Source organism: Melospiza georgiana, chromosome 13, assembly GCF_028018845.1.
Source record: "Melospiza georgiana isolate bMelGeo1 chromosome 13, bMelGeo1.pri, whole genome shotgun sequence".
In the NCBI taxonomy this organism is placed as follows: Eukaryota; Metazoa; Chordata; class Aves; order Passeriformes; family Passerellidae; genus Melospiza; species Melospiza georgiana.
Window position 1 is genome coordinate 5,697,247 of NC_080442.1, and position 22,994 is coordinate 5,720,240.

Consider the following 22,994-nt stretch of genomic DNA (forward strand, 5'->3'; position numbering starts at 1 on the left):
TATTTCAGGTTAGAATGAATGGCCTGTACTAAAGGGTCATAGTTTAGAATTAATTTAAAAAAACAGCCCACATGAAAATAATCTGGAAGCACCCTGACTTCTTTGGAAAATATTATCTAACAGTCTTTACATTAGCCAAGACAAATAATAGTTATAGTACAAAAAACATTCCTGAGCCTTGTCAGAACTAGATACCAGGATCATCTTAAACTTTTAAATAAGAATTATCAATAAAATTATGTTACAGACGAGACTAGGAATTACCAGGCTGCTTTGGCTAATATAATGTTAGAAGCTGCTTACTGTCTCTCCCTGCTCGTCCATCCTGCAGTATCAGAGCTCTTGAGAATGGCACTCAGGTGAAGCTGCTCACCACATCTTAGTGTCTTGGTTAGTGTGTGAGATCTGGGAGTCAAACTTGGCCTGTGGAGTGTCTCTGGGCTGAAGGTGCTTTGGGGACAGAGGTGCAGAGGCTCAGTACAGGTTGGTGTTTGTGTTCCACATCTCCCAAGCATCCAGACAGGAGGGCTAAAGGTAAGAGGAGGATTTGGCAAGGTATTAACAGAACTGGGATAAGTAACAAATGGAGATTAACCTTATTGTTAGCATGTCTTCCCTGAAATTTGGTGCAGTAAGGGAAAGGACAAACTGTTGCAGAAATGCTTTTTGCTTCCTTGAAATGTGGTAGATGTGGTGTGTAAGGTTGTCAGTGAATTTCTTTGGTATTTCACACAGAAAAATTCTGTACTGCAAAACTACACAGGGTATGTTCTCCCCAGGCATGTGCTGAGCCAGGCTGTGCTGCAGCGCACTCCAAATGGTTCTTTAAGTTGCTTTATTATAGTTTCATTAGCAGTGTAGTTACATTAGTGCTGGGCTGTGCCTGCCTCTCTGTAGGAGCTCATCCAGCACTTTGCTCCTGTGCCTCCATGGACTTGGTGCTGGGGCTCTCCACCATTTCAGAGGCCACCAGGCTGCTGTGCTATTGAGGCTGTAGCTGTTTTTCACACTGCAAAGCCTCTGGGGATGTGCTGTGTATCTCTCAGAGGTGCAGCAGAATCATCTTAGCTTTGAAAAAGGAGCTTGTTACTTCTTACTTGCATGCTTTGCAAACCGTGTCCCTCAGTTAATGAACATGGAGAGAAAATGGAAAAGTTTTCTTTTTACGGCCGATGTTTGCTGTGCCTCTCCAGGAACACAGAGTGTAATGAGGCCATGAAAGCTCCTTACAGCTCTCTGTGCAGTGTAGCATCATTTTCTGGTTTGCACACCAGCAGCAGGAGGGATTGCTGGCCTCAATTTGAGATAACAGCATTGCTTGCCTTGCTTACAGACACTGCCATCCTGCATGGTGTGTGTTAGTCTCTACCACAGAACCAGTGGCTCCCTGACAAAGTTGCTACAAGAGCATGGATTCAAATTGAACAATATGAAAAACACAGTGGGCTGACTGTCTCAAGATCACATATAAAATTTGACAGAACTCTCTGTATCACTAAGAATAAGAATTATCTCAAGCGAATAGGATATTATTTGAAATAATCTTTAAACTGTTACAAATCCCTTCTTGGTGCTCTTATTCGCAAAATATATAAGGGATCCTCTTTCTCTTGGGTGTTGTTTGGTACTTCATACTTACTAAAGCTATTCTTGGTTCCACAAGTAGAATTTTGATAGAACTCATGCTCACAAGAGTTTTGGAAATTCAGTAGATACATAGGCTGTTGCTGTGTTCTGTAGGTGGGGACATTGTTCATGGCTCTGGCTTCTTTGTGGCATAACACAAATTCAAAATTTCATGCCCTGTACTTGTTTAGCAATGAATAACTTTTCAGTAATATCTTACAAGTTTTTGAGTGGCTACAGGATTGGCTATTAACGTACATCACATAGTTTGGAGGATTTTTCTCTGAGCAAGACCTTGTTATTAGGAGGAATGTAATTTCTAGGCAGAACTAATCACCTGAAAGATTAATTAGTTGGGCACTTGGAAAAACTGTTCCTTCAAAGTGAAGAAGGATGATGAATGGTGTAATTGGGATGTTGCATTTAAAAGCAGCACAAAATAGAAATTGTTCTCGTGTCAGGATTTAAGTTCCAGATAACAGAGATTCTGCTAATATAATGATTTCTTTTTTCTCCCAACTGTTTATTGTTCTTATTTACTTTCTTTTAAGTAAGAGTTCAGATGCTCTTGATATGAATTTCATTTCACATTCAGATTACTTCTTTCTTTCTCTATCTCATCAAAGCAAACATCCCTATGCTCAAATCTAGCATAAATATCCCAGTTTAATTCTGTAGAGCATTCTAATTTTATGATTGGGCAACACAGTTGAGATTTGATTTTACTGGTACTGCCGTCTTTTCTGCAGCATACTGCAAGCCATAGGAGGATTACCTGAAAAGTTGATCAGATGGTGTTAACAGGGTTACAGATGAATGTTTCCATAAATGACAACAGTCATCTTAACAAGATACTGGTCAAAGTAATTTGTACTAGTCCACAGAAGTAAGCTCTGCTGCCCAGCCAGATCCATTTTTGTATTATTGTGTGCCTGACTTAGCCTGAACAGCTCTGCCAGACCCTGTATTATTCATGACATACATTTGTTTGGTCCCCTGCCTGCTCCCTCAGTGCATTTGTGCACCAGGCACTGTCCGTGTGTCCAATCCCCATCGATGCACCAAGCCCTGCTGTTCCCATCCTGCTCACCAGCTGGGCCTGGCCCAGGCTAATCCTCTCTGGAGAGCAGCAGCTGTGGAATATGTGCTCCTCCCTTGTGCCCCAGGTGCCTCTGAGCTGTGTGGCAGCAGAAGCTCTGCAGCTCCAAGGTGAGGCCAAGCCCTGTCCCATCCTGTGCCCCGTTCAAGCAGGCCAAGCCATGGAGCAAGGACACGAGTCCCTGTTCCAGGAGCAGCACTCTGGGGGTCATTGGAGCTCACAGAGCTCAGTCCTGCTTTTAGACCTGCTTGGCCTTTGGGTGTGCTCCAGTGGCACAGCAGACCCTCATCCCTGCCCCCCTGTCCCTCCCCAACTTCTTCCACTCCTTTTGCTGGTCATTACATTCATCACAACCACTAAATGCTGTGCCATCCTCCAGGGGTATAGCTCTACTGAAATTCACAGCTTTTGGTGACACAATGTCATGCAGGAGTTTGCTGCATGACATTTCCAGTGGCTTTCCTCTCCTGTCTGGATTCCTTCCTTGGAGATTCTCCAAGGATGTATTTATTGGTGCATAGCCCACCTGTTGCTCGTGCAGTGAAACAGGGCTGCAGGCTTGGTTGTGGTACAGCCTGAAATTCAGGCCAAGTGCTTCTTTACTGAATGCTTGGTTATATATGAAGTGAAATACATAAAATTTAATGTTAATTTAGTAGAAAACTGAGATTATCTATGTGTGGGAGAGAAAATTCTCTTCAGTTGCTGCAGCTAAGATGATTCAGTTGCTTTTCTCTCAGCAAATAGTGTAATTAATTTGCAATAGTCAAAGGATAATTGGTCTTTTTATAACTAGTTCTTGTGTTCATTAGTTCCTATTTTAGTAAGGTGACTAGTGGTTTAGGGTCTTGTTTTTGTTACTCTGTGATTTACAAACCAGTTATACTGATTTCCTTTTGTTTCTGAGGAGGATAACTTTATAATGCTAAAGACAGCTAGCAAAACCCTATAGTGGAATAATATAAATCCAGTATTAGTTCATGCTGTTTCTCAGCAGTATATTGGCTTCTAGGCTGAAGTACATGAATTAGCAGTGGTTTGGGGTTTTTTTATCATAGCTTAGGAGACCTGTTGCCAGTTTACATAGTGGAGAACAAATATACCACTGAACATCATCTGAAATGTGTTTTTTCCAAAACTAGGTTCTAAGTAATACATTCAGGATTTGCAGTAACAAGCAAGTTTGAACTTCACTACTGTCAACAAGCTGGGATCTAGGTTTTTTTTGTTTTCTTCAGAGATGTATGGAAAATCACCACTAGCTGTTGGTCTGAAAACTGTAGCTGATCTATCAAAGTCCAAGGCTGTTAAAAAGTGTTTACTTTTTTTTTTCATTCTCACAAGAGACAGTATGTGTACTTACATTTTTCCTTGAAGGACCAAGAGCTTTTCAATCCAGAGAGAGAAATGTACAGAATCTGTACAAAGTAAGTGGAGAAAGTGCCCATTTTCTGACAGCAAATGTTCCTGCTCAAGTATTTGCACTGGATTATAATGAGGCTTTGGTTAAGCAGATTAAACAGACAAAAGCAGCGAAACTTCAAAGGCTGACCAAATGTGCTGAGGTTTTTATTTCCCCAGTCTGTAATGCCTGCTTTTGCCTTCCTCTCATTAGCACAGAAAAATAAGCCAGTAGAGCACAATGTGCTGTCCCTCTGCAGTGCCTGCAGCGGCTGATTGCTAACGGGGTGCTGGGGTGAGTATCCAAGGCTTTTCCAACACAGCAGCAGATAAGAGACCTCCTCTGAGAAGGGGTTTAAGAGCAACTGCACAGATGAGAGTGCAGCTGTTTGTAGAGCTCCTTTTAGATACCAAGATGCAAAAGCTTCCTTCCAAACACAGATGTTAAGTCTGTGACTTAATCAATGGTTAATTAACTATTTTTAACATGCTCAAAACAGCAAAAGGATCTCTCTGCTTTGGTAAGCTACAAGGAATAAGGTAAAGCAGTATTCACTGGCGTGGTGTAACAATCCAAACTGATTTGATATTTCTAGATTGCATTTTCCAGTATTCTCTACAGAACAGTTAAGTGTGCAGCATCTGTTATGGTTTTTATTGTGAAAAGTGTTTCCTGCACTGTGGGATTGATTTGGGCTTTTGTGTCACTTAGTCAAGGAGTTACCAGAGACCACACAGAATTGGAATTTTTAATCAGGTGGGGGAAGTGAATATGTTTAGAATATATGAAACAATATAACCAAATTATTTTAAAAATTAAATGTGTACAATTTTAGACGTACAGAAATTATGTAAGCTCTGTAACAGGTTCCTGTTAAGCTCATTTGATTATGTTACAGTTTATTAACTAATATGGTGTATACGAGAAGTAGCAACACTGGGCATAGTTATGAAACAGCAGTAAATTTGTACATTTGTACATTTGTGTGCTTTAGGAATAATTTTGAAAATTACTGTAATTCAAATAAATAGACTATTTTTGGATCTCTGAATACTTTGAACTGCCTGAATACCTGTGAGGTAGCAAAATCTCATTCTGAGCAGGTAAATGGCATTTCTTTGATTTAACCACCCACCTCCACATACCACAGAGACTCAGGGATCTCACTGTTGGGGATGTTTTCTCTGGATTTTTCTAGAACTGGACTCTGATGGTATAGAACAAAAGCATTTCCTAAGCTCCACTTCAAGTAATACTATTGCTGAAATTTGTCATGTTGTAGCAGCCTTATGAGAAGGCTCATGAAAAGAACCTTCTCAATAATTTTGGAAGTAAGGCTTTTTCATTTCATTTGAAGAAGGAATCTGTAGAGTCAAGACAGAAAAGCTGACTAAGCCCCACAGCCTTTCAATATTAAATCTAATACTCTTTTCCTTCTTATTTTGCTATATAACCAAGCCCTTTATGCTAAATGCCTGAGATACATGCCTTGTCATTCAGAAAGCAAGTAAAGCTGTAAGCCACAGGAAGTTTTGTCTATCAGTTGTTATTTCTTCCTCACTGTTGTGCTGTGAGGCCCCAACAACTCCTTCTAAAATGGCATGAGATGGTTCTGCCTTGGTAAATCAGCAAGATGGGAGTGGAGAGCAGAGCTGCAGGATCTGCCAGGCCACTGACTGCCCAGACTGGCTCAGAGGCACCTGGGAGAGGGGAATGTCTGTGTTCCTGAACAATTATTGACACCCTTTTAATGAAGGAGAAGCTTGGTTTGGCAACTTCTTTGCAGTTACTTGCAGTGAGGGAACTTCCAGTAGTCCCCTGTAATTTTAGACATAGTGGAGTAAATGAAGAAGACAGATGGGAAATAACAAGTCAACAGACATGGGAGCTTCAGAGACAGCTCTTTCCTTGCATGGGAGAGAAAGATGAACTCTGAAACCCCTGTTCATCATGCTGGAGCCTGTGCAGCATTCGGAGCATGGCTGGTCTCAAAGCGGCTGACCGGCATCTGCAGCTGGCTTTCTTCAGTCAAAATCAGCAAAGGTTTTAGTTCTGTCTCTAAGAAAAATCCCTTTACTTTTTTTTAAGTTAGGCTGAAAGTTGTTGTGTCATTTTTAGCTTCTGTGTCTGCAAAAATTTAATTTCACTTCCATAGCACAAACTAAAACAAAATGTGCAACATCTGCTTGTAACTTGAAAAGTGTTTCATAATTCAAACTCAGAAGAGGCAACTTTTATCAGCAAGGCAAAGGTATTGGTATTATCCAATTGTGAGTGGTTTTTAACATTTTTCATTTCTTTAAAGTTAAAAGGCTTCTTTGAATTCAATTTTTAAAATTGGTTTGCAAGCAGGATAATAGGGCAACACAATTTGAAGGTCATTTCCTTCCTCCTGTTTCACAGATACCCAAAGAGTTTGTGTTTTTACTGTTCACAGGGTATTTAAATTTAAAAATTTTAAATTTAAAATTCCTCCTTCCAAGACACATCTCATTCAGAGTAAGATGCCTTAGGAAAGACTGGAACTTGATTTACAGTAGGAAAAAATTATGTGAGAAGATAGTTATGAAGGGAAAGTTACTGAGAACTTTCTGCATACAAAGAATAATACTAAAGCATTATTTGAAGTAAATACTATTATCTATTTATTTCACAATTTATGATGATTTTCTGTGCTACATTGAGGCCATTTACTGTTTACTGCAGTAGGAAGGAGCAGGCGCATTTTTTGGTAGAACTTGAAACTTCAAGACCATCATCTTTCTACAGAAGGGTTTTTACACACATTTGAGATTTTAATTTTATCCAAGTAATAGAAATTTGCATCACTTCATTAGTAGATGTATCTGGTGTTTAAAACTGATGTAATGAATTTAGTAGCTGAAAATAGAAGGTGAATGTTGCTGTATCTGCCACACAGAAATATAGCAGTACATTCCTTTTTTTCCCCCTTTCTCTCTTTTCAGGGTCAGAAGGCTTGGATAGAGAAGACCTTTTCTAAAAGAGAATGCATCTATATAATTGCTAACAACAAAGATGCTACCAGGTAACATTTGAACTTTTTGTTTCAACAGAAAAGCTTAATACCAGAGAAACTCAACTTTGTTTGGGTTTTTAGATGTGTGAAACCCAGTTTAGTCATTGCCTGTGAAGGGAGATGACAGGGGAACAAAAGCACAAGTCATGCTTGCACTCTAGTCTGCACAGAGCCATGGGACCTGTCACACAGAGATGTAAATTCGTTACATCAGGCTGGGAGCAGGGAGGCAGTGAGTTGTTAGCTCCTAGCTTTGCTAACCATAATAGATTAATAGTGAATTCTGAAAGCAAGGGTGCAGCAATGTGGTGCCATCCTTCACAGTTGGTATGACATTACCAATGACAATAGCAGACAGGGGGATTTGATTTCTTATTCTAAATATTACTGTTACTCCATGGACTAGCTGCATATTGCAGTCCAGCTTGTGTGGATAACAGAGCAGGTAATGTCACATGCAAGCTGTCACCTCTAGGTAAGAAACGGGTGGTAGGTGCTCCTGTTCTGCATTCTTCCTCCTTGCCTGGCCTTTTACCTAGAACAGCTTTCCAGTGCATGACACAAGTCAAGTGAATTTTTTTGTCTTTGCATGTTAAAAAACACCTAAGCCTGTTAATTCTGGCACATATGTGTATGTGAGAGGTGTTTTCTGTCATTCGTCTTGAGCAGTTGAAAATCTAATTTCTGATTTATTTTCTTTGTATTGTGAAGATACTGTAATCAAAGTCACTTCATATTTTAACCTCCAGGTGCTGCTGTGGCCAGCTCATTAACCAACATATTCCACCTCCTCCAAGTATAACAGCCAATAAAAATGAAGAAGAAACGAAGCAAGTGGAAGCTCAGCCAGAAAAATGGTCTGTCAGTAAACACACCCAAGCATACCCAACAGATGCCTATGGAAACCTGGAATTCCAGGGAGGAGGACATTCAAATAAGGCCATGGTAAGGGGCATAGGGTACTCTAAGGTATTTATTCATCTGGTGTTCAACAGACTCTTGAGTTTTCTTAGCAGTAAAAGTAACAGCAGTTCAAACTTCTGCAAAAATTCTCTTTGTTTTTCCTCTCTTCTGAAAAAATCCAAACTTAGGTTTGTTTCTTTGTTTGAAAATTGTAAAACTCCCTCTTCAGGATGAAAGGCAAGCAGTAACCATTCTTTGCTCAGAGAATTTTTAGAACAGGTTGAGTGACAGCATTACACATTGCTCTTTGCAGTACATCCGTGTGTCCTATGACACTAAACCAGATTCTCTGCTGCATCTCATGGTGAAAGACTGGCAACTGGAACTGCCCAAACTCTTAATCTCTGTCCATGGAGGCCTCCAGAACTTTGAAATGCAACCAAAATTAAAGCAAGTGTTTGGAAAAGGTCTGATAAAGGCTGCCATGACCACAGGAGCTTGGATTTTCACTGGTGGTGTTAGTACAGGTAAGCAATTGCCATCACTTTTAGTTTACTTAAGAATTCAGTGATGTTCATTCACTAATCTTTCCCACAGGCAGAAGATTTAAGTCTACATGAACGAGTCATTACCCACTAGACCAAAAAGGAGCATTGTAATCATTTGTGTTAATCTCCTACCCAGCCCAGACCATAAGATTTTCCTGGGTCAGTATTGATTTGCATTATTCGGTGTTTCCCCTGAAAAGAAATTTCAGCCTTGGTTTCAGTAGAAGGAATCTACCACTAGTTCTAATACACTTCTTTTAGTGCTTGGTTATCCTTGTAGTTAAGAAGTTTCCTACTCCAAATTTAGCTTTGGTGTGTTTTTTCGTACAAAGATATTTTTATTACTGAAAGTGTATTTCCTGCTGTCATGGTTTGTGTCCAATGAATAAAATACCACGAGACAGACAAGGGGACAGATTGCACTGTGGCAAGTTGGTAATGGGGTAAGTCTTCCACAGACATCACTGAATTCAGCACAATGATGTGAGAAGGTCATGGGACTTACAACACAACCATTACAAAATAAAACCATGGCTGTCTGCATTGCATGTTCTACTATAAAGTACCAGTACCGGTTTAGTAGTGAAAGCAACACAGTAGCTCCATGAGAGGCAAGAAGAAAATTCTGTTTTTTAGTGATCAGTCTAAAGTGCCAAAAATGCATTAAATTAATTGTACCTATAGGTGTCATTCGCCATGTGGGAGATGCCTTGAAAGATCATTCTTCCAAATCCAGAGGACGAATATGTGCCATAGGAATTGCACCATGGGGCATTGTAGAAAACAAGGAGGATCTAATAGGAAAAGATGTAAGTGTTTAAGGAAAGAGCTGTGTGAAAAATACATTGTTAATATTTCTGAAATAATACTTTTTTCCATTTCTAAAGCAGGTCTAGAAGGTGAAATTGAACAATTTCTTGAGAAAACCTGTTGTTTAAGAATATTTCTCAGGTTATCATAAATGAGATCAAAGTAAATATGGAATTGGTGAGGTTTCCATTGCTTTCATTAGTAAAGACCTCTCTGTGGTGACACGTTTACATCCTAACTTCAGAGTGGCACTCTGAGCCTTCTGTAAATCACATAAGGGCTGGCATTTATCATAGGTGGGTACTCTGGAGTGGCATATGAATTACTAGGAACTCCAAATGAGAATGTATTTTCCAATGCACTAAGAGGATTATGTAACAGCACAGTGTGTGAACAAGGAGAGCATGGTAATGAGCTTAGGGGAACATGCAGGGGAGTGCACAATCTGACTGTCATCCTCCAAAGAAAACAGTGCTGTCAGGAGGACAGATTTGGAGTGTAAAAGCAAGCTCCTTTTCTAATTCTCCTCTGGTTTTCATAGAAGTTTGCTTGGTTTCTTTCTCCAGAGGACTCTGAGTGTGCCTCTGTGGGGTGGTGTGGGGCATTTTCCCATTTGATTCTCAGTTCTAACCTAGGTGCATCTCTCCTCTTGGCACACAGGTAACACGAGTTTACCAAACCATGTCAAACCCTCTAAGTAAGCTCTCTGTGCTCAACAGTTCCCACACCCACTTCATTCTGGCAGACAATGGCACATTAGGTAAATATGGAGCTGAAGTCAAGTTACGGCGTCAGCTGGAAAAACACATTTCCCTCCAGAAGATTAACACACGTAAGTACGAGTGGGGCAAACTGTGACCATGACGCCTTGAAGGGGGGCAAGGAGGGCTTGAAACACTTGAAATTATGGAAATTAAAGGCTTCTTCCAGCTCTTTCCATGGAAATGTGATCAGGACTGTGTGACTGGACTAGAACATGTGCTGTTTGATAAGTTGTGAAAGAACCCACATGAACCGGGCAGGAACACCATGGAGTAAGGATTGCATAAAAGGATGAGGAAAAATTGGCAAATCATAGTGAGGAGAAGCTTCAAAGCAGTGAGAATCTAAGGAAAAGGAAATGCAAAGAATTTGTGCACTTCTGGGCTAGAATTCATAAGCATCAGTAAACACACAGAACGAGGGGATTTTTTACAGTTCCTGTTTACAGGAATCCTGTGCAGCTTAGTGATTTCTGATTTTGAATATTCACACAAGCATTTTGTTTTCTCTCTTATACAAATGGATTTTTTTCATCTGAAATATGAATGACAATTAAGATAATTTCAATTTAATGACAATTAAGATAATTTCACCTTAATGCTCTCATATTTAGAGTTTTGTGCAGTTTAAAATTTCTTCCAGCTATTATGGCCTCTTTAAAATAATTTTCTAGAATTTTTTCCCATTGTTATTTAGAAAATAATTATTTTAAAAATATAAATTCATTAACATGTAAAATATTCGTTTTTAAAGGTGAAATAAAAAAATATGTAAACTATTTAAAAATAACTCCACAACCCTAATTAAAAATCGTCCAAAAATGTTAATAGTATTTCAATTCGCACATCAGTTAAGAGCTACTGGAGAATCTACAACAGTTCTACCAGTTGCTTTTCTTACCTCTTACTGGTACCTCTGTAAAGTGTGTAAGCCTGTAAAAATAAGAAAAAATAAACATCCAGAACAGCAATTGCATTGAACTCCATAGAAGTTCCTTATAGGGTCTAAGTGCTCTTATGGGTGGAGCAGAAAACGCAAGCAGAGTGGCAGGTAAAGCCAAAAGGTGCAATCAGGGATCAGCCATGAGGTATCCAAATGTTCCGGGAATTCTCTAAGTGCTGCCCTGTGCCTGTGCATGAGCCTTGGAAACAGCTCAGCAAAATGCTGCCCCTTGCCTTTGAGCATGGAGGCAGTGCCAGGTGCTGCTGCCCACAGGTGGAAACAGCTCAGCCTGCTCCTGCTTTGTCATCTCTGTCTTCTGCAGAAGTGCTGGCAGAGCTGTATGGTTGTAAAATGGAGCATTGGCTTGAAAGGTCAGGAATTCAGGGCCCAGAGACAAGATGGACAAGATGTTCCGTCCATTTCTTTTAATACCAACATCAGCTCTGGTTTAGGTAGTGTTTGATGGTTTTTTGTCATGAGAAGGGCAAAGTTGGGAATACACATAGAAGCCTGTTCTGTGAAGGGCTGCAGTACACTTGCTAGTTACAGCATACAGGGAATTGTTTTGTTTCTTCTTAATCACTCTAAGCACAGGCACCTCTGCTGGAAATCTCAGGAGGAATCACTAAAGATTTCATGGACACACAGGCGGGCCCGTGCTCTGTGACTCCTCCTTATCAGAGCTGGGGTTTACTGACAGGAGGATGTCAGGAAGCTTCTCCTGTCACTGTGCATGGTGTTCCTGCTCTGCAGAGAGGAATCCAGGTTGAAAACATGAACTCTTTCACGCGTTCTCAGCCAAACAAAAAAAGTGCAACTTTTATAAAGCACTGGTCATTTCACAGGTTAAGAACTGAATTCAATTGCTTATGATAGTGGAATTAGTCAGCATTCAGGTAATGTTTTGTCCTTCATTTCCCCAAGTTTCTTGTGACCAAGGCTACTGAGACCATGTGACCTGTGGGCTTCCCTTTGTCATCCTATGCCTGGAGATCACAGTGAGGCAGGGACAGCAAAGGGATGCTCAGCTGTCGTCTCTTCCATCGGCCAGCCATTTCTGCCTCATGATAAAAACACTAATTCCATTTTTTTTATCTTAGGAATAAGCATAGGTATGTCACCTCACTGAAGACTTCCCTAGGTAACCAATGAAGAGGTAAAGCATCAAAGGCTGGGAGCCTGATGAAGCAGTCATGTTAGCTGATTTATCTGTACCTGGTGTCTGTTTGAGAGAGGTTACAAACATCCACCAACACTGAGTGGATAAGTTATCCTCATGGAGCTGATACAAAAACAAGGGCAGAGAGATATCTTACTCTTTTCCTTTTGGGCTTGGGGAACAGCATATGGATGTTTTTGCTCACATTGGCCATGAAATGGCCATCATTTTTCCTAGGGGCTCTGGTTGGAAGCAATGCTCTAACACAGAAATCACATCCACTTATCTCAATCCTTAAACTAAGTTTCAATGACACTTCTTTTGTTTTCTTGTTTCTGTTCTTCTGGTTTTTGCAGGACTGGGGCAAGGTGTTCCTGTAGTTGGGCTCATAGTAGAAGGAGGTCCCAATGTGATCTCCATTGTCTTGGAGTGTCTGCGGGAAGATCCCCCTCTCCCGGTGGTGATCTGCGACGGCAGCGGGCGAGCGTCAGACATCCTGTCATTTGCACACAAGTACTCAGAGGAAGGAGGGTAAGGGTTCAAGATCTTCACCAAAGCTGTGTAGGACTGTATGCCTTGCTTTCATAGAGCTTCATTAAAAAAAGCCCCTCAAGGACAAAATGCTGCTAGCAGAGGCATTCTGCTGTCAGCCAGCTTTTGTTGCCCGTTTGGTCCTAGCCCTGAAGTTAGTGAGTAGAAGTTATTACCATTTTGAATACATGTTATGGCCCTTTGAAATGAGCTTGCTCTCAGTACAGCACACTGTTTTTTACAAGCTCCATCAGGGTTGCTGCACTATACTTGGTGCTGGGTTAAGCATGATAGAAGCAAGGACAGGTTCTCAGGAGTAACTCTTTTCTTCAGGCCAGGGCTGAGGTTAATTAATGCGTGGATTTGCAAAATGTGTGTTGCCTGATTCTGCTGTATTGTGTGAATGAATTTCACTGTCCAAGAGTGCCAGACCAGCTGTGGAATTTTTGGGCTTCCTTCATTCTCTTGCTTTTGCCTTCCAAGCAAACACCTTATTATTTGTCTTAATTAGGTTGTGGCACACCTGTCTTGTGCTGAAGACAAAACCTATTTCCTGGACTGAAGTTGAAGCTTAGCTTGGATTAAATATTAAGCAGACAAGTAGTGTTGCAAGCAGTATGGATATTATTTGCTGAATTAGGAGAGCAGCTCTTATGCTGGATTTTGTTGGTGTTTAGACACAGCACATATTTAATTGCACCCACAGTATTTATGATTCAGATACTTTCCTTTCTGTCTAACAAGCTTTCTTAGTTTAGATCAAACTTGGCTTGCTTTTTTTTTTCTTTCTTATTCATTTTTCCTATCACCTCATAGGTAATTGAAAGATCTTATCAGGATCAGCCTTCAGAGATGTGCCCACTGCATGACTTTCCCTCCCACTGACAGTGCATATGATGCAGTGTCCAATTTTCTTCTCCAATAATGATGATATATGTGTTCATCTAGTAAGGCAGATCTATAATGAGAATTTTTCATCAGTCCAATCATTTTCTCACAGTGAATTTTGAATTTTACTACATCTCTCATCTGCTGGTAATGTTTGCCATAATCTGAAAACACATGTGTTTTATTGGAAAATGGATGAAGATTGAAGGGCTATTTCGTAATGCTTTGGGAGAGCAAACATTACAAAACAACCCTTCTATAACAGATCTTTCTATAATGTTTTCAATCTAATTTCTTAAATTATCTTTTGGATTGTTCATTTGTTTCTCAGTTGGGTATTAAGAGGTTTCAGATGCATTAGCAAGTTCAGTCCTTTGTTTAAAACCATAACCAAGGTGACATATCAGAAGTGTGAAATATTTTGAGGTTTTTAGCTATATGCAAAGGGACTTGGAACATTTAGAAGCAAAGGTATGGGTTCTGTAAGGCCTAATGATAAAATCCTGAAGACTGAACTTGCTAACAGAAATATATCTGTGATATATAAGAGGAATACCTGGATATTATAGTTTCTTAAACAGCAGGCCTTCTGAAGATATATTCATTCTGGCAATGTCTTCTTTTATGTCTCATTTTTCATTTAGGATAATAAATGAATCCCTTAGGGACCAGCTTCTAGTTACCATCCAGAAAACCTTTAACTACAACAGGAATCAAGCTCATCAGCTGTTTGTCATTCTTATGGAGTGCATGAAAAAAAAAGAACTTGTAAGTATCCTAAAAGTAGTTCACAAAGGTGATTTCTGTGACTAAACTTTCTAGAGTACTTTTAAGTGCCATTTTCCCAGGGAAAGGGGCTTGACAGACCTGTTGAAAGAAACTGAAGCCCTGTGTTCCTGAAGGTCCTCCCCTGTTCCTTGCCCCTGGTTTGCTGCAGCCCTCACTCAAGCTCCTGCCTGTCTCCCACATCCCAGCTGCAGAGAAAAGTGTGCTCAGGAAAAGAAAACCTTTGACATTCACATCTGTGGTCTGGAAGCAGTGCATTGAAACTGCATCCACTGTGTCTTTGCAGGCAGAATGGATCTCTGAGAGTTTGACTTTGAGTAATCCTTTCTGTGAAGTTTTGTAAATATGGTGCCAAGATGAGTTCCATACATACACCTTCAATGGATGTAAAGTTGGTAGTAAACATGACTCTGATGAGCTGACTGAAAAGAGAATCAGCCTTCCTAAAAAATTTGTTTGAGAAAAGGGAAGAAGAGAGCCCACAGCTGCTTTAGTCAGACTGTTTTGAATTTAAAATGTGCATCAGAGCATGCCTGGTTTACTCAGCAAAATTCAGACACTGGCTGTGCAGCCTAAGCAGACTTATGGTTATGGTTTTCTGTTGATAATTTTGTCTGTTCTTGCTAATTAGTAACATTTTTCCCATAGTTGTTCTTTTTCTAACATCATGTATCTTTGCATTCCTGCAAAATATGTTCTAACTGTTGAGAAAATTGCTATTCTCAGTAGTTAATGTAAATAGCTGCTTTTGGAAAATGAAGAATTTGAGGGTTTTTGGTCTGCATTTGTATTAAGTTTGTTAACATAGAATATTTGGTTATTCTGCTTTTGAATAATTAGCCATCTAATATGTAGTTAAATGGCTAAGCTTTACATTAATTACTATTTTTAAAGTCATTGAATTGCAATGGACTGAACTAAGCAAATGTGACTAAAAATACTTGCCTTTTTTTTTACTTGGTTCTGCCTTTTTGATTGTCGTATGTAACACATCCTGCAGCTAAAAAGTGTTTGAGTGTTATCATCAATAAAATAGATGCTATGATAATTATTTGGGTAACTAGCATTTCCGTTTCCATTACTACTAGGGAGTAATAGAACCATCAGAACACAATTGGTTTTGCATGGCAGTTTTGTCACCCCATTTTAGAATACATGGGCTTGGTGAAGATTTTTCATTAAGTTTGTCATGTTCACCAGTGCAGCGATATTTTAGGATAACCTGACTGAGAGAATTTAATTAAACTCTTCTATCAAAATGAAATTTCAAAGAAAAATTTAGTTTAACTGTACTTTTTGAAAAATCTTAAGTTGAAAGGAATAATGAAGCTGCTCCATTTTCTATCCACATGTTCAGTGTCTCTTTCCTGTGCTGTAATTTGGTGTGTTTGGTTTTAGATCACCGTGTTCCGCATGGGCTCAGAAGGGCAGCACGACATTGAGATGTCCATCCTCACTGCTCTCCTCAAAGGTGGGTGTTCCAGGCACTCAGAGGGCTGCACAAGCATCCCAAGAGGACATCCCTATGCACTGTCTGACTTTCAGTCCTCGTGTTTCAGTCTTTGATTTCTTCACTTGGATTGTAACAAGTGCCTGGGTGTGTTTGGTTAATGTTCAGATTAGCATGAAGCATAAAATCTAGACTGAAAGTTTTGTGTGGCTTTCCTCCCCTGAAAGTGTGGGATGGGTGGGAGTGCTGCAACAACACTACTGCTGATGCTGCAGCTCATTTTATTGCAGTTCTAGCATGCATTAATAAAGGTAGGGGAAAAAAGTGGGAAGATGAAAGGCTGTCTGAATTTCTCCAGATCTCAGATTGTGCCATTTAAACCTTAGAGCAACAGGATCAGTTCCATATTTAATTGGGGTTTGTTTTGTTTGCTGAGACAACTGTTTTCTGTCTGTGGGTATACAGTAGTGGGTGGATACAGGCTCTATATAGAATCTCTGGAGCCCCCAAATTGCCATTTTTATGTACAGTATCAGCCAGGGGAGCTGAGGGGTCTTTAAGAAGAGTTAAATATCTGTCTTTAGCATCAAAATAAAAGTCAATGTGAAAGCTTTAAAAAAAGGGAGAAAATCTCATTAATCCTTTGGAAATTAAGATTATAGGGTTAAATGGAAGATGCTATAATTTGATTGGATGAATCTACTGCTTTGTGTCAGAATTATTCTAATGGTAGTATGATATGGAGACAGACTTGCTGTTTTCTAGTTAATGCAGAAGGTTGTCCAGCCTTGTTTCATCATGTGTGAAATATGAAACCTCTGTGGTTTCTCTTCAGGTACCAATGCATCTGCTCCAGACCAGCTGAGCCTGGCTTTGGCCTGGAATCGTGTAGACATTGCACGCAGCCAGATCTTTGTCTTTGGGCACCACTGGCCAGTAAGACAAAGTTTTCTTTCTTTGTCAGTAGTTTAAATTAAGTTGTGTAATATTTACACCTTGGGTTTTGATGCTGCACTGGCAGCAATGGTGAAACACTGCAGCTCACCTGTGTAACTAAAATCCTTTATTTAAGCTATTTTCATGTCTCACTGTGTTGATACTTTTTGCTTTCCTATGTGAAACATCTGATACTGGATTAGTCCAAAGTGTCATGAGGAGAGCAACAATCCAGTTTTCTTCTCTGTGCAGTTTATGTAACCTAAGCATTATCTGGAGCAAGTTTAGCCTCCAAAGTGTGATGCATGTGTACCTCTGCCCTGGGCAGACAGGTTGGAAAGGGGAAGGACCTTAGCTGAAGAATAAATGTGTCTTGAGAGGAATAGACAGAAATACTGTCTGCAGAACAGAAGTGAACCAGTGAGTGGCTCTCCGTTCTCTCCTCTCTGCTCTGCAGTATGGATGTGGTTTGGCATCATGCAGCATTCTTGTAAAGCTCTTTCTGTCCAGCTCTTGTTGGTATTTATTTTCACAACTATTGCTTTCAGAGAGAGCAAAGGACCTGAAGTGTCCCAGTCCTCTCACACTGACTTTATTTCTCAAGAGAAGTCTTCCTCAGTCAATCTCCTTCACTGCCTCGACTTTCAATGTTACAAAGTTAGACTTAACAACTTTTTAAAAAGGGTAAAGCTGTGACTATGCAGAAAGGCCCTTAAAGAAATTACCATGACTCAATGTGAGAAGTGATGACTGGGGGGTGAGCTTGGTAGGAGTGTACTCAGTTAAATAGTTACTGTAAGATCAATTAGATTTCTCATACTTTAATGCATTATAAACACAGCCTTTAGGAAGCCTTACAGCTCCTGATGGTACAGCTCCTGAGAAGGAAAAGAAATCTCCAGCACCTCAGACTAAAGCAGGCAGAGGGAAAGGAAAAGGAAAGAAAAAAGGAGGAAAAGCAAAAGAAGAACCAGAAGAAGAAACAGACCCAAGAAAACTTGAACTCCTGAACTGGGTGAGATGAAAGTATTAGTATAAAAAAATGCTGAAGGTTTTTTTTTATTCTGTGGTACAAAGACAGAAGGAGGATACACACTTTCATTCTGTAGAATGCTCTTTTGCACATTCCCACAAGATCAGCTGTAGATTCTGCAGGAATGCTGTTTGGTGTTAGAGCCAAGAATCCCTCTCTCATCCCAAGTGCACCACATGCAGCCATAACAGTACAAGTCAGTACTGAGCTGCAGCCTCTTCTTCCCTGCCCTTGTCAGAAGGAAATAAGACCACCAGGGAACATCTTCCTTCTGTGAATGTGTTGGTTTAACTTGTTCCTATCATGCTGAGCAAGTAAATCCCTTTTTCACATAATGTGCCAGGCTTGGTATGCCTGATTTAGTTAAAAATGCTAAACGAAATTATTGAAAGCTACATGTTGAAAGACTGAAAGCTACAGTTGTATTGCTAAAGGTTTGGAAGTCTCTGCTATCTCTACTCACTTCGTGTGGTTAAAATATTACTTTCTCAATTCCTTTTTACTTACAGACTAACCAACATTTGTGGGAGCTCAGTCCATATGCTAAGTAGTGAAAATGGCTGTGGCTGCTGCCCACCCAGCTCACTTGTACTCATGTGCTCTCCCATTCTCCACCCTGCCATTCAGGTGAACTCCCTGGAGCAGGCTATGCTGGATGCCCTGGTCCTGGATCGAGTGGACTTTGTGAAGCTGCTCATTGAGAATGGAGTGAACATGCAGCACTTCCTGACTATTCCTCGCCTGGAGGAGCTCTATAACACTGTGAGTGAGCAGAAATGCTAAAAAGCCCTCTGGTATTTTGCCACTGTGTATGTGACTTGGATCACCACAGAAGGGTTTATACAAAAGGGATATTACACAGCTCTTGATAGAAGGGTGTTTGTCACTGTAGCCCAGTTCCTTCTTTTCTCCCCTCTGGGGTGTGATGGCACATGGCTGTTGTCTGAAGTTCTCCTTAAGGTGCCAGATCACTAATTGTGTTTGTGTTTGCAAAAAATCTGAGGAACTGAAGCTCTAATGGACCGTGAATTATTTTTGTTTCAGAGACTGGGTCCGCCAAATACGCTGCATTTGCTAGTCAGAGATGTGAAAAAGGTAAGCAGTGTTATATTTGTGCGATTGCATTAGCCATGTGAATCAACAGTAAAAGCAAGCATAGCATGGGGCCAAGCAGGCATTTGAAATTAGATGGCAGCTGTTAAGAAAAGTTAAATGTCTCCCTGTATAGCAAAGAGTGATGTCAGTCTGAGTTGGGTATGGCAATGCTAACAATTTAAAAACTAAGGAGCTAACTGAATTAAGCTCCTCTAGTGTAATGTGGCATTTGAGATTTAGGTTGTCTCTGTTTCTTCTCTACAAGGATGCAGCATTACAGTGGAAGCAAAGGCCTAGGTTAACTGGAAGCCCCACTCATGACTGTAGAATTTCTTGCATTATGTTTGTTTCCTTGTGTGTTTTCCAGTTACTTTTCCCCCACTAGTCCAACTTTTCACCTGGGAGAAAATCTCTTCTGTCCTAAATTTTTTACTCATTTGTTTCCATTTCATGAAAATTTGTTCACTGTATGTGAGTAGGGAGGGTCATTGTGAGATTTGTTGTATTTTCTCTCTTAGAGGCTTTGAAGCTTTCATTCAGTAAAATTCAGCTACATGAAATTGTCTGTGTTAATTTCTGCAGGAAATCTCCCAGTCATTCCAGGGAGGTTCAGATGTGGGGATTATGCAGTACTGTGTTAATGTATAATTCATATTCATCTGCTTCATAGCTTAACTCTTTTCTCATTCAGTGTTGTCACTGTGAGTGTCACTAATGTTCCTCTGCATTCTGCTGTCTGTCTGTCTGTCTCTCCTCTTTTCCATTGCATTTCCACGCTCCCTCCCTCAGCGGCAGTCCCGGGGATTCAGTTGGGTTAACCTGGAGGTGATGTGCTTCCTTAGGCTGTGCTTGTTCCATCATAGCAGCTGCTCAGTGGTGATGTAGAACCAGTCATTGCTGTAGGATGTAGCTTGGACCATGAAGCACCATTTTTTTCCAGTGGAGTCAATACAATTATCCAGTTTTAGCTGTAACTGCCAAAATTAGAGTTTGCCTTTTGCTTTGGTTCTGGGCTGCGCATTAATCATGGTCTGCATTGTAGTCTCAGCTGTAGATAATATGATGAAATATAATTTTCCAATTTAAAAGTATATGAAGTATGGTTAGCAGGGATAGTCACCATGAAATTGTCATGCTTTTGTACTGGATTAATGATAATTAGTATAGAGTTTCTTAAGTTCATAAATATAACCCTTGTAAACAATATAAACTTGTATGGACACTCATATGTGAGTAAATCAAATGAAAATTTGTTCAGAAATAGGAATTCTGCCAACAACAACACCAAAAAGCTATGACCCCAAAAAATTTCATCTTTGTGGATCAGTTAATTTCATACAAATGCTCAAAGACTGAACCCAGTGGCTGTAGGTAATACCCATGTTCCAATTTAATTGTGACATATGTCTAGCCAGGCAATTTAATCTGTGTCATGTTTTCTTATCCTAAATCCTTATTAAGTTGTGGGGTTTTTTGTTAGGGAAATCTTCCACCAGATTATCATATCAGCCTAATAGATATTGGCCTTGTCCTGGAATATCTCATGGGTGGAGCCTATCGCTGCAACTACACTCGGAAAAGCTTTCGGACTCTTTATAATAATTTATTTGGACCAAAGAGGGTAAGATTTAATTAATTCTAGATGTCCCATTGTAGTAGTGGTAAAAAATAAGTAACACTGTTTCTTTGTTTTTGTGAAACACTGCATATTAAATTCTAAAGATGTGCTGCAAGGTAGAAGTTGAAACTCCAAGGGTGAAGTTATATAAGAAAAGATATCTCTGCTAAAGGATGTGAGGACATGAGAGGTGGTGAATGCACTGACCTGGACGCAAATTTCCTCCATTCCAGTAGTTTACAATCCAAGTATTCCTAACTGTAGTGTGCTTAGAGGCACTTTTGGGGTTGTTTTTTTTTTTGGCTTTTGTGACCATGTGGTTATTTTAATTCTCAAAGCATTATTTATCAAATGATTCATTTCACTCTTCAGTCTGAATTAAAATCTTTTCTTTGAGTGCAGGATAGATATTTACTAACCCATTGTATTCCAGCAAATACAATTTAAATGAAGAGTAACTAATTGCAGCACTATTGGTACAATTATTTATAACAGTAAGTTTCATAATAAATGCTGTACATTTGTAAATGAAAATGGGTTTGCTTGGTGTTGTTTGGTCTTTCAAATTTTCCTCCCATCTAACTGATTTTCTTTTCTATTTTTTAATATTCAGCCAAAAGCTCTTAAACTACTGGGAATGGAGGTAAGTTGGATTCATTTAAAAAACTGGTTTTATCAAAACTTTCCTGGTACAATACCCTTTTGTTTTTATTTGATTTTCCTAGGGTGTAGAGGACCTAATTTTTTGTCCTCCATTTGAGATTTTATGTCCTGTGCTTCAGAGGTGGTAAATACTTTGTGTAATTGATGGCCCCTGAATTTTCCACAGAAAACAGAGATCGCCACTTGCAGTTGTTAAAACTGCTCAAGGAGAAGTACATGTTCAGTTGCTGAGCTGAAGAGTCATCTTTGGAAATGGTGTGGGAGGTTGAGTTCCGAATTTGGATTTAAATTCACATTTTGTTGAAAACAGTGCATAATGCTGAGCTTGCTTGAACAAGAACTGATTTTGTAGAATAGCAATTTCTTTTACATGCAATCCATTTCTGAGAATTGGACTCAAGGTCTACAGTGATGATGAGCTCTGCCTTATATATGCAATGTTCTTCCTACATTTTTTTAAACCCTAACTTTCCCAATCATGGCTTTTCTCCCTTCAGGATCCTGCTTCATTGTCACTACTTCCCTTCAGTTACTTCCATGTTGGTTCCTGTAGTAATGGCCTCTCCTCCCTATCCCTTTAAGAAATGGGATACTTAATACCTTCCAGGTGCACTGCATACATAGGAGGAGATTGCTTATTCCAAGGTGAAGACTCCCTCTGGTATCTTGCTGTTCTTAAGGGTGCTGTGTGCCTGTCTTTGCCTTTTGCATGTTGCCATGGCCTGCACGTCAGTCAGAAAAGTGCTCTGGTACCTGGAAGATGTGCAGGGATAGACACAGACATGTGAAATCAGAAATGGCAGTGGAGCCCCTCTGTAGGGAATTCAGCTTTGCTAGAGTCCCACTGATACTGCAGAGGAATTCAGTAATTATTGATTTGTTGCAGGCCAGCCTGTGCAATTCCACATGAAGTTGGGATCTGTGTACAATGCAGTGTGAAGGGATGCCTGCACTGCTGGGGGTTCTACTGCACTTTTCCAGGATGGGTGATTGTAATTATGTGTACAAGAAACAGCACCCTGCACAATATCTAAGTCTCTGTGTGCTTGCCCAGTGCATGCTCTGCCCTATTGCATTCATGGTAGCAAACAGCAAAACCAAGTTAGAACTTTGAGTATTAATGTACTTGTTCCATGCATGGTGCTGTTGTCAGGTGAGCTGTTAAAAGTTGACAGGAACAATTTTTCTTCCCAGGATGACGAGCCTCCCACCAAAGGGAAGAAGAAAAAGAAGAAAAAGGAGGAAGAGATTGATATTGATGTGGATGACCCAGAAGTCAGCCGCTTTCAGTACCCCTTCCACGAGCTGATGGTGTGGGCTGTGCTCATGAAGCGGCAGAAGATGGCCCTGTTCCTTTGGCAACGAGGGGAGGAGTCCATGGCCAAGGCTCTTGTGGCTTGTAAACTCTACAAGTCTATGGCCCACGAGTCCTCAGAGAGTGAGCTGGTGGATGACATCTCTCAGGATCTGGACAACAACTCAAAGTTAGTAGATGCAGAGCAGATTTCGTATCTACTTGGTAAAAGCTTGCTGAGAAACTTTACTTTTAGTTCAGTACAATAATTTCTAAATGTAGTTTCACAGAATGCCATTTGGAGCCAATTTATCAACTACAGACAAGGCAAAATGTGGTCTCTGGATCTCAAGGCAACACTAGCAAGGAGAAGACTTGCATTTTTTCTGATAGAATACATTCTTTCTTGAGC

General features: G+C 40.1%; 1 protein-coding gene across 2 annotated transcripts in view; it reads left to right on the top strand.

The window, feature by feature from the left end:
* The first annotated feature begins 607 nt into the window (after positions 1–607).
* TRPM1 (transient receptor potential cation channel subfamily M member 1) overlaps positions 608–22,994 on the top strand; it is a 42,062-nt gene continuing 19,675 nt past the window's right edge. Inside the window, exons 1-16 of one of the 2 annotated variants that reach the window (XM_058033477.1) lie at positions 608–661; positions 7,094–7,173; positions 7,914–8,109; positions 8,381–8,594; positions 9,300–9,424; positions 10,086–10,257; positions 12,645–12,819; positions 14,352–14,475; positions 15,892–15,964; positions 16,779–16,879; positions 17,721–17,894; positions 18,540–18,674; positions 18,957–19,007; positions 20,488–20,628; positions 21,239–21,268; positions 22,483–22,772. In XM_058033477.1, coding sequence (XP_057889460.1) covers positions 608–661; positions 7,094–7,173; positions 7,914–8,109; positions 8,381–8,594; positions 9,300–9,424; positions 10,086–10,257; positions 12,645–12,819; positions 14,352–14,475; positions 15,892–15,964; positions 16,779–16,879; positions 17,721–17,894; positions 18,540–18,674; positions 18,957–19,007; positions 20,488–20,628; positions 21,239–21,268; positions 22,483–22,772 — 2,135 coding nt within the window. Of the gene's footprint in view, positions 662–7,093; positions 7,174–7,913; positions 8,110–8,380; positions 8,595–9,299; positions 9,425–10,085; positions 10,258–12,644; positions 12,820–14,351; positions 14,476–15,891; positions 15,965–16,778; positions 16,880–17,720; positions 17,895–18,539; positions 18,675–18,956; positions 19,008–20,487; positions 20,629–21,238; positions 21,269–22,482; positions 22,773–22,994 lie in introns of those variants that run through there. The other variant, XM_058033478.1, reaches the window with a different exon arrangement.